General features: G+C 50.2%; 1 protein-coding gene across 1 annotated transcript in view; it reads right to left on the reverse strand.

The window, feature by feature from the left end:
- The window catches only part of NUP210 (nucleoporin 210), a 1,233,892-nt gene that overhangs the window by 401,854 nt on the left and 819,879 nt on the right, over positions 1 to 12,159 (reverse strand). Inside the window, exon 26 of the mRNA XM_069643978.1 lies at positions 8,062 to 8,142. Within this exon, the coding sequence (XP_069500079.1) occupies positions 8,062 to 8,142 (81 nt within the window). The remainder of the gene's footprint in view (positions 1 to 8,061; positions 8,143 to 12,159) is intronic.

The raw sequence follows: 12,159 nt of genomic DNA on the forward strand, positions 1-12,159 counted from the left end.
CGCACAAAGCTCAAAACCTGAGACCTTAAGATGGATTAGGCATGGCCTTGTTTGAAATGGAACAAGTTACTTACCTGTAACCGTTCTTCTCCAGCATGGGTCTGGCATGGATTCAGATGCTCATGAATATTCTCCGTCGTCAGGCCGGGAATCCTCGGTAAAGAAAAAATCAGTATCAGTTTTGTTTCTGATCTGTCTTTCTCAGTAGTAACCAATCACTGGTCTCTGGGTCATACTGCCCCCAGCCAATGACTGCCCTCTCCCTAAACCCCGCCTCTGGCAGCCATCCTCAGATTTGGTAGCACGCAAAGTGGCAGTACGACCAAGTCAAGAGCTGCAGAGGGGTAGGAGGGAGGGTTCGCATGTGAATCCATGCCAGACCCATACTGGAGAACAACAGTTACAGGTAAGTAACTTGTTCCTTCTCCAGCATGGGGTCTGGCATGGATTCACATGCTCATGAATATAAGAATACATAGCAGTACACAAATGCACAACCAACGGGAGGTGGCAAAGGCTCAACATTATTTATTACATCAAAAATGCAACATTAAGCAATTCTTACCTCCTCACCAGGCTCACCTTAGGCGTACAGGTTGCGCAGCACTGCTTGGCCGACCCTGGACTCCTCCCTGGAATCCCGATCGACGCAGTAGAATCTCCTGAAAGTGTGCGTCGACCTCCATGTAGCAGCCCTGCAGATGGCCAGCAGGGGCACACCAGACGAACGCCGTGGTAGTAGCGATAGCTCTGGTCGAATGGGCTCTCGAACGGCCAGGAAACGGCCGGTTTGCCAACCGATGACGGCTCTGCGGCTGCATCATGCACTATCTGGAAATGGAAGCCTTCGAGAGAGCCTTCCCTTGGTTCACAGGTCCAAAGTTCACAAATAGCTGTGATGTCTTCCGAAAACTCTTTGTGCGGTCCATGTAGAAATTCAGCGCTCTAGCCACATCCAGCGAGTGCAAAGTCCTCTCGGCCGGCGACGAAGGCGACGGGAAGAAAACAGGTAACACCAAGGGCTCGTTGAGGTGGAAGTCCGACGGCACCTTGGGCATAAAGGAGGGGTGCATCCTCAGCACCACCCTCGTGTCGTGAAACGTCAATTACGGAGGCTTGCAGGATAGGGCCTAGATCTCTTCCACTCGTCGTGTGGAGGTGATGGCCACAAGATACGAATCATCCACGACAGGAACTTCAACGGTGCCGAATGCAGGGGCTCTAATGGCGCCCCCATGAGCCTGGTCAGCACCACATTGATCTCCCACGCCGGGACAGGGGCCTTCATCGGCGGGAACGATCGGAACAGTCCCTTCATTCCTTCACCAGGCGATGGGACCACTGTGGTTCTGGTGTATCGGGAGATGGCAGCCAGATGTATCTTGGAGGCGTGAGCCAGTCCAGCCTTGGCCAGCGACAATAGGTACGGCAGCACTTGAGGGGGCGTAATCCGTAGAGGGTTAATCTTCTGTGCACGGCACCAGACAGAGAACCTCTTCCACTTATGTCCGTAGCACTTGAGAGTTGAGGACGCCCTGGCCTTTGCAAGGACCTCTCTGCAGTCAGCCGGGATATCATACCCTCCAAACTCTAGTGCTGCAGGAGCCAGGCCTGCAAGTTCAGCGACTCCGGGTTGTGATGAAGTATGGCGCCTCCTTCTCTGGAGAGAAGATCCGCATCCGTCGGCAGCTTGACTGGTGGGGACGCTGACAAGTCCAGAAGGTCCGGGAACCAGATCTGCCTCGGCCACGCCGGTGCGACGAGGATCATCCTGCACCGGGACCTCTTGAGCTGGTTGACGAGTCGGAGCAGCAACGGCAACAGAGGGAATGCATATAGGAACAGGCCGTCCCAGGGGAAAGCATCGCCCATGCTCCTCAGTTGGGCGAACCTCTGGCACTTGGAGTTCGTCGCCGTCGCGAACAGGTCGATCTGCGGTTTTACCCATCATCGGAAGGCATCTTTCGTCACCGTTATCTGGTGAGATGGGGTCTGAAAGTCTGTGCCTGCCGTCAGATGAGTGCGGGTGCCCCACCACCGATCGCTCGTCGGAAGATCTCGTTGAGCGGGATCCTGTCCTCGAAGCTGCCCGTCGCTTGGATCCAGCGGGCGTCGAGGAACTCTTGCAGAGGGCGCATCCAAAGCTAGCACAGGCGCATGAGATATATGCAGGAGGACATCATCCCGAGGAGGGACTTGATGAACCTCACCCTGGCCACGTCCGTGGCCAGCAGACGCTGCACCTTGCCCAGGATGGCCTTCATCCTTTACTCCGACGGCAAGGCCGGACGCGCCACTGTGTCGAGCTTGGCTCCCAGAAACAGTGCGACTTGCGACGGGACCAGGTGGGATTTGGGAAAGTTGATGGAGAATCCCAGGTCCGTGAGCAGCTGGACGGTCTTCGCTGTGTGATCTACGGCGAGCTCCCTTGTCCTTGCTCGGATGAGCCAGTCATCCAGGTAGGGGTAGATGTGGATCCCCTGCAGGCGCAGCCACGCTGCCAGCGGTGCGAGGCACTTGGTGAACACCCTGGGTGCCGACTTCAATCCGAATGGGAGGGCCTTGAACTGGTAGTGCCGTCCTTGGACCACGAACCTGAGGAACTTTCGGTGTCCATTTAGAATGGGGATGTGGAAGTACGCATCCTCCAAATCCAACGACGACAGGAAATCGCCCTCCTCCAGCTGTCCCAGCACGTGCTGGAGGGTGACCATCCGGAACTTCTGTGCCTTGATGTACTTGTTCGTCACAGGTCCAGGATGGGGCGCCATCCTCCTATCTTCTTTTTCACGAGGAAGTACCTCGAGTATACTCCTGAGCCTCTTCGGGACGAGCTCGATGGCACCTTTTATGAGCATCGCCCTTACATTCAATAGCAGTTGAGGGACGTGATTTTCCTTCCTGGCCACGGGTGGAATGCGGGGGCAGTTTTTTAGAAATTCAAGGGCGTGCCCCTGGACCAGGGCGTCCAGCACCCAACGGTCGGTGGAGATGGACTCCCACATGCTGATGAACTTCGCCAGCCAGCCTCCCACCGGGGTGCTTCGGTGGGGGCCCGGCACCGCTGTCTGTTCAATCTTGCTTGGAGGACGCCTTGACGCCTTGGCCTCCCTGGCGACGACGACGGGGTCCACCCGACTTGCCTCGTCCTCTATAGGCTTCCTGTGACGAGGAGCGGGACGCTTGGCGGTACGTAGAGGAGCCACCGCCGAATCCCTTGGAGGCACCCTGCTTGCCTCCGGTGCTCCAAAAGGACGGCCTTCGTTGCCAGAGAACACCTAGGGCCTTAGCTGTCTCCGTGTCCGCCTTGATGGCTTGGAGGGACTCATCCACTGTTTTCCGTCCTGGCGGAAATCCGTCGCCTTGAGGCACCCTCGTCGTCTAAGGCAAACGCTATTGCCTAGCAGGCGGAAACCGGTGTCGGCAATGTCCGTTGCCACCGTAATGGTGTGGTCCGACGCCACTTCTCCTTCTTGCAAGATCTCCAGGGCCTTAGCCCTCTTGTCATCCGGTATGAAGTCTGAACGGGGGGTTGGGGGGGCGATCTTGTACCATAACTCCCTGTTGTAGCGGGCCACGATCGCATGGGCGTTGGCCGCCTTAATCGTTGCCGGCGACCAGATAACTCGTCGTCCCATTGCGTCCAGCTTCTTTCCTTCGCCGTCCGGCAGAAAAGTTGACTTTGAGGTCGATGCCCCCACCCCGCTTTCTTCTTAGCCGCCGCTGAGACGACCGAGTCAGGGGTTGGTTGTGCCCTAAGGCACAAAGGGGCTGCGTCGGGGACCCGGTACTTCTTCTCGTACCGATCCCTCTTGGCAGGCGTCGTAGACTGGTTCTTGAGAAGGTTGAGACCCTCGTCCCAGATGTCATCCAGCAGAGGCACGGCGAGGACTGTTTTCCTCTTGGCCTCGCGCAGTTGGTAAAGGAAACCTTCCTTCTCTTCGGGGCAGAGCTGAAAAAGCTTGGATCCCCTGGCGATCATTGCATGGAAAGATCCGATCTCGCCGGGCGGGGAGGCCCGGGCTGATGGGAGCTCCGTCCCGTCGTCACCGCCGGTACCCGTCGTGGCCGTGTCCATTCCCGTGTCATCCCCAGGGACGTGGCCTGAAAAAGCGGGGCTGGATGGATCCGTCTTCTCTTGTTCGGGGGGGGCTTCCCGCCGGGCCTGGCTCTGGCTCCTCCGTCAAGCTTGGTTCCGGATCCTCCGTCGGTGGTAAGGGCAATCTCGCCCTTATCTCCGAACATAAGGATTGTATTGCCAACAAAATGGCCGTCGAGTTATCCTGCGGCTCCGGAAGCGACGGGAAACTACGACCCTCGCCGGTGCCGCCGTCGCTCTCGTCGTCACCTTTGTCGGGATCCCTCCCGTGGGGACGGGCCTCTTCGACGCCCTCGTCGAGGCCCTCTAAGACTTCTACCAGCTCCTCCTCGGATGCTGTGTCCGTGTCCACAAAGGCCACCGCCCCACCTCTTTTTCTGCCGGGGTCTTCACGGGGGTCTTTTCGATGGGTCTGAAAGAGGCTTCCCTCCGCGGAGGCAGGGAGACTCTGGCCCCGAGGTCGCCTCCACAGGCTGCGCCAGGGCTGCCGCGACTTCCTCGATAGAGGCCTTGGCCGGGTGAATCAAGGCCTTTACCACCTTGTGTGGGCCTGTGGCCTTCACCTTGGGGGGAGGGTCACAGCCTCGCTCCCCCTCTGCCGGATCCTTCGAGCTCGACCAGGGCCTCTCCAGAAGCTTCACCTGGTTCTCGGCCTTCCTCTTCCCTGAGCCAGAGCTTTGGCTCGTGGTAGATGGCGCTGGAGAGGGTGCGCCCTGCCTGGCAGCCGAGGAGCCCAACCGTTCGGCGCTCCCGGTGCCCGCGGACTCGTAGTGCTTTGCCTTCTGTTGGGCCCCCGTTGCCGGGGCCCGCTCACAGGACTTTCCTTCCAGCCAGTTGGAGAGACGAAGGTGTCGGTCCCTGATGGTCTGTTCCGACATGTTCCTGCAAAACGCACAGTCCTTTCTCCACGTGCGTTTTGTCCTCATGAAGGCAGTAGAGACATTTCAAGTGCTCGTCCTCCTTGAACACATTCTGCAGCTGGCATCCAGGGCAAACCCTGAACAGCTTTCCGGGCGTCGAGCTTCCTTTCTCCTGGGCCATGTTCGGATAGGCTGCAGAAACTTCTGGACTCCTCCAAGAAGCGTAACTCAACGAAATCTTCACCCTTGAGGGGCGTAGAAAAATCTGACACGGGTCCCCGTTAATCGGATGTAGAGACGGTGGAGCTTGAGGCTCTATTTGACCGAAAAATGAGAAATTCTCTTTGAAAAAGCGCGAAAACGCAGCAAAAGCTTGAGAGCTTAACACGAGGACTCCCAACATTTGAGTGTGCAGTAAAAATCTGAGGATGGCTGCCAGAGGCGGGGCTTAGGGAGAGGGCAGTCATTGGCTGGGGGCAGTATGACCAGAGACCAGTGATTGGTTACTACTGAGAAAGACAGATCAGAAACGAAACTGATACTGATTTTTTCTTTACAGAGGATTCCCGGCCTGACAACGGGGAATATTCATGAGCATGTGAATCCATGCCAGACCCCATGCTGGAGAACTTCTTTAAGCTCAACGTGCATGTTCCCGATTAGTGAACAGATTGTGCAGAAAAAAGGAACGGAGGTCAAATGTGCTCCACTATATATACTGCCCCCAACGTCATATCCAGAGCGGGTGTGTAAAATCAGACAGAGCAGACATGCAGCTGCGCTGCACCCCCTGGCAGCCGAAAACCTTCTGGAGGCCAGCTACGCTTGGATAGAGGGATCATAAACCGTGTGAGGATAGAATCCATTAGAAGGTATGTTTTGAATGGCGTTCCCAAAGCATACAGAGTGCAAGAGGAAAAAGGAACCGACGTCATGGGGTGTGGTGCCTAGATATATATACTGGGTAAAACATCCTGTCTCACATGTGGCGTGTAAAGGCATTGAGCACAGCAGACATATCCATGCTGTGTGGCGATAACATTTCTGAATGACAGCATAGCTGGACATTGATTATCATGATGAAATATGTTCAAATCAGAAAGCAGTCCAAATTAATGAAGAAACAAGAGAAACTATAAGCAGTAAAGTTGGGAAACCATGCATTTACACCCTAAACCATATACTCTGCCAATACAGCTTTAGCAGTCCTTACCTGCCTGGCAGGTAGGTCCAGTGCCTCAGAGTCCTAGTTCCAGGTAGAGTAGAGAGCAGAAAGTCGAATATTTCCACAGACCAAGCTTTGGCAAAGCTCCAGTTCCAAAATAAAGCATGTTTGGAGGTTTAAAGTAGAGTAAACAGGTTTGAGGGGTACCCACCACTCCCATCACACTGATGGTTTCCCCGTAGGATCCTTGGGCAGAACTCCACCCATCATGATCAGGCAAAGAATAGTTAGGGAGTAGGATTCACACCCATACAATCCCTAACGCAGCAGTGGGGGTGTGGCGCGAAAACAAGTATGCAGGTTTGTACCGCAAACTCAGATTTCCCGAGTGGCCTCCCTTAGAGTGCTCAGAATTGCTGGGAGCACTTAACTCTGCCAATGGTCCAGTTGCAGCAGTTCCAAAGGTTGTGGATGCAGTAGCTGAAGTTTGCACCCAGCTATGGTCTACAGTGCCCTCAAGCTCAGGGTGGCAACTGGTGCAGCAATGAGGCCTTTGCAGAGGCTGGTCATCGCAGGATGGTCCCAGGGGGCTACTGACCGGCATCTTGTGCAAGGGTGCAGACTAGTTGGCCCCACCAGTCCAAGGATGGCAGCAAGAGCACGGGGATTCACGGGACATGGCACTGGTAATGCTGGTTAGTCCTCAGTAGCAGTCTTCCTGGGTCCTTCCCGGTATTCTGCAGAGGCTCCTCTTCTTCAGGGTCTTGGCTTCAGTGGTTAATCTGAGAAATGGCAGCACAGCTCCGCTTATCCCAAATTCCAGCCCGATGCCATCCCAGCTCACCAATGGCAAGGATCGGCACCATTCAAACCAGTAAGTGATGTCCAATGATTGACAACCTCACCCCCCATATCTGTCCAGCAATAGTCATTCACTGGCTTGAAGGTGGATTCGGACAAGACCGTCCCATCCCCAATATTTGGCAAGGTCTCGCACAAAACCTCAATTTGCCCAGTAAACGAAGCCAGATCCTGCAGAAGTGTATGCCTTATATGATAGTTCCTGACCTGTGATGACCGGAAGAAGGCAAAAGTTCAAGGCATCCCAAGAAAAGGGCGAAAACCACAAAGTATGGTAATTCTGAGTATGGAGTACTCAAAATAGCATCAGAAGGTAAAAAAAAAATGTGTACATGAGTGTATTAGAAAAAATAGTAGAACGTCCTAGGCACATCCAAAGGGTAACAAACATGTTACTTAAGGAAAAAAATAAAATGGATGCAAGTACCCCTTGAAGTACATCACTGTAAGATGATGTGTTTGCTAAAACAATACAAGAGTCTTGCACAGGGGATAGAGTCCCCATGCTGTGGTAACCATTTGGTTGATGGGGCCCCTAAATAAGTGACTAAAGCAAAGGAAGTAAAGCAAAAAAGTATTTACTTCACTCCAAAAGTCAGCAGAGGGTTAAAGACATAGCCAATAACTTGGGGTTACATGGATGTCGATTGAAGGAAAGTTGCAAAAAGAAAATTCTTTCCTAATAGTCCCCAACAAAGGAGTTTCACGGATGAATTGCAGGTAGTGTTATACACTGTCAAAATGTTGATCTGGTCCCCAGCTCGCAGACAGACATGAAAGATATATGGGGTACTGCAATCAAATTCATTAACAGAAACCGGAAATTTAACAGTAGGCACTGCAGCCTGAAAGTGCTCGACAGATTTAGCTTATTATTATTATCGTTATTATTGCAACAATTATGAATCTAGATTACTGGTACAGAAGCAGATATTAACGTGTTGACATTGTGGAGGGGTTATGTCTGTTGAAAAGTATTCACAGATATATGTATTATATATATATATTTTTTTTAAAGAATACAGTCTGTAAATGCAGTGTGAGGAGGAACATATATACAGAAATTCACTTCTCACCTGTGTGCCAGTTTTCATCCTGGTAATGGGTGCACGGATCCTCACAGCTATTAGCTGAATTACTTCAACTTCCACTGTATCCTATGAAAGAATGGTATGGAGTCTATGAAATATTTCTAATGGTGATTTAATAAACCATGTGCTGTTCTGCCACCAACCCCAATATCATGTTCTGCAGTGTTTGCCCAGAGCGAAAAAGAATCAGATCTATAAACAGCCATTTCTACAGCCCTGCTTCAAGGAAACTGAAAATCAAAATCTATAGAAAAAAGTAATTCGTCTTTATCATTTTAATAAATATGGTCACCTTCAAAACTCTGCAGATGTACACAGTAATCCCCCTTCACAACCATACAATTGAAAATTCAACCTGAACCCATGACAGGACATGTTTCCTGAGACCTAGAGTCAATGCACAGTGGAAAAAGAATACATTGACACAGATATGGAACAAATTAACACAGAAACAATGCAGATAAGCATCCAAGACCGGGCCAATTTGATCATGTATTGCTTGCACTTGCTAGACCCTACATTGTCTCCAGTTTCAGGTTTGTTTTCTCATTACTATTGCTATGCAGTGCCCATTTTAGCCCTTTTCTTGATAAATATGTTCATTTCCACCACAACTGTCTGGGTGTAGCATTTTGAACACTAATTCTAATTACAACATATTTCTCGTACTCTGACTTCTAGTGGGAAGACCATTCCACTAATAGACCAATTGTCCTCTGGCCACAGAATCTGGCAGCGAGGGCACATCCTCCTCTGCATCGGCGTTGCAAGGCCTCTGTATGCAAGTATGAATTCTTGCGATTTATAATGTGCAACCCTAGTTGTGGAGCAACAAGGTACTGTGCAAAGGGGACACACCTGGGCTTAAAAGTAGGGTGCAGGGGGAGCAGAGGAGCTGGGATGGAAGAGGGAGCATGTGAGGTGGGGAACTCAAGAGAAATTCTTTGAAGAGCAGGGTCTTCAGGTCCTTCCCATAGTGTAGGATGGAGGGCGCGGAGGAGGGGTAGTCACTCTTACCAGCATTCAGACTTCTTACGGAGAGAGTGCATAGCAGGAAAAGGGCTCTCTGCTGGACTATCCTCATGTGTCCGTCATAAGCACAGGAAACGGGAAGACCTATGCTTCCAGTGCCTTTTTCTGTGGCATGCAGATAATGTGAATGGGTGCTGTGGTACCACAAGCTGGGTTTCCTCCAACATGTACATGTTTACATACTTGAGATTCTCTTCCCGGGACCAGTGTTTAAACCGTTCACCCCCTTTGCAGCTTGTCTCTACGTGGATTCCTTCCCACAGTTATATTTTTTTATTTGAGGCCATTAGAACAGGATACAATATTGCTAATGAGGCATATCACTGATTTTTATAGTGGAACCATTTCTTGGCTTGCTGTTTTAACCTCTTCCTATACATTTGCTTTCTGTATAATTGTGGCTCATTGTTTCCTCTACTCATGGTCTATTTTCGGTTTAAGAGGTGAACCCTTTGGCAACCCACACCTCCTTTCCGTAGAATGGACTTTACATTCCAACATACAATTAACGCATATTGTGGTCAGTGGCAGAGAGTCCTGGGTAAATGGGTTTGTTCTTAGCCCAGAGATCTTCAGGCATTTGTAAATGTCCTGGAATGTAATGTGGAAAGGAGAAAATGCACTTTAAGCACACTTTAATTATATATGTCATAGTTTTGAAATCGGAGATGCCGTGCAAACCATGAGAACAACAAAAAAAACAGGATTTATAAATGCTTGATAATGGCAACATGGGTCCAAGGCACCCAAGTGAAAATTCATAGTGAAAGCTATCAAACTAAACCAGTCTTAAAAGGGTATTTTTGTGTGCCTACACAATATCAGAATTCAGAAGAACATTTAATGTTTTTTGTACATTGAGGGATAATGCAAGGATTTAGAAATTACAAAATAAATGCTGGACGATATCATTCTAGACAGGCAGCAAACTACTTTTACTTTTTCTTGAGCAGCACAAGACCGAGAATGCTGGTACGTTTACCCACATTAGCTTCAGGAACAAGAAACAAAAACACTTAGATGTGACATGGTCCAGGGCTTGACCCCATCTGGGGCTGGAAGTGGTTAGAACAGGGGCCTGTCCCAACCTGGCATAGGTTGTCTACCAGGGCATATGCAAAAGCATGTCCTACCCCAAGAGACGGTGTGAGAAATCGGGGAGGAATCGGAAGGGCAGTCTCTGAAATACCCCCTATGTGCCTTGTGTGAAGTGACAGGCACCACTTTGGCACCCAAAACCATACACCCTCCATTCTGGCTTGGGAGTTCATTTTTTGTTACAGGACTTCAAGGACTAGCGGGCCATGTTGAGCGGTCCCAGAAGAACACATGAAGGATAATAAAACCTACACTCAGCAGATGCTCTGGCGACGGGTAACTAATAGCGACGATAATCACTGCCATCTGGAATGAGTTGAGCACTGACAATGCAGCAGGCAGAAACTGTACCAGAGACTGTTCAAATGTTGGCGTGCACAGAGGGGGGCATGGCTAACAATTTTGTGTCTTGTCCGCGCGCAGCAGTGGCCCAACCCGAAGGGAAAGAACAAGAATAGATTGAGTCTAAGAGTCAGGAGGAACACTCAGCTAATGGTGCAGGGGAGAGGAAGAAAATCAAAGATACAGGTATAACAGACCCATGAGACACAGTGTGTGGGGTGTTCAGTGAAGGCAGGCGGTGTGGCGGTGGACAGAGACCAGCAAGAGGATACAAATTGAAGTGGATCGCTAAAATCTGGAAGGGTGGATAGGTATGCAGGTGAGGTATTGTGCGTTATTTTAATAAATATATTAATATTGGCCTACGCCAAGCTGCTCGAAAGTCGCTTGCGAAAGAAATCCGTGTTGCAAGGTCCTGACCTTAAATCCATGTAAGCCGCCATTTTAGGCCAAACCGCCATTTTAGGATTTGCTTTGTAAAAGTCACCTTGTGAGTTAAAATGGTGGACGATGTCATTCCAGAATACAACATGGCCATCTTGACCTCTGTACATAGCTAATGTGTAACTTGCCTGCAGGCCACTTGTTGAGGTCGTGAACTGAGACCGTGTCCTTCGTTGACCTATGTGTAAAAGGATTACTCTTGCATTGAAACTAATCCACAAGCATATGTTGAAACAATATATTCAAATACTGAACGAAGAACATCTGTTTAACTACATTGTATTAATGTTTGAGAAGGAGCTGCATGGAAAATCAGAGTACACAGTTATTGCATAGGCTTGTTAATACATGTATTAAAGGCAAAACCAGTTATATGCGGTTGTTCGAGACTTGGCACAAACCCTAGATCGGTGATGTATTAAAAGGAATATTAACCCGAAGTGAGGCTGGACATCGTGCCCACCAAATGTATAAAAAGCAAATGCATTCTAATGTACAACGTCTCTCACTGAACACACTGAGTCACGCTGGAGTTCGTTGTGTTGTACTGAGGGCCGATAGCTATCTGATTTTGCTCTGTTTTTCTAACTCGATTCAGTATAAAATAAAGTACTTTGTATGTTCCGTTGTAACCCGTGTTCGTTGTATTTACTTTTGGGGTACTCAGCCTCGATATTTTGATTTTGTTTTCACAGTTGGCGCCCGAATAGGGACCCTAAAGATTGATGCCGGATTGTTGAAGGTTGCCGCACGCTATCGGACCGGGATCGGACGGTGTGACATAAGGGGCCCCCTGAACGGGACGCAATACCTCAGCAAGGCTGTACGACCCGATCCTTGGACGTTAAGCGTGTGGTCCGAGACGGCATCTTGACGAGGATCCACTTATCGAGGCAGGCAGATTTGCCGAAATCACCATACACGAGGTAAGAGTAGTTAGTTAAGTTCTTTGAAATCCGATCGGACCTCCTTAGGTTTGGTCAGGTGAGTCGTGACCCGATTCTTAATTTAATCCTGACAATTTGAATTTTGGCGCATTGTATCTGCAGACACAATTATTGACCAGGTAACACCAAGAATTTGAGATATGCCTGGGAAATTGTCTACCTGCTTTAGGGCATTATTTCGCAGTGATAGACAATCTTTGGAATTTAGCCGTCCCGCACC

Source organism: Ambystoma mexicanum, chromosome 2p, assembly GCF_040938575.1.
Source record: "Ambystoma mexicanum isolate Mex_15411 chromosome 2p, UKY_AmexF1_1, whole genome shotgun sequence".
NCBI lineage: Eukaryota > Metazoa > Chordata > Amphibia > Caudata > Ambystomatidae > Ambystoma > Ambystoma mexicanum.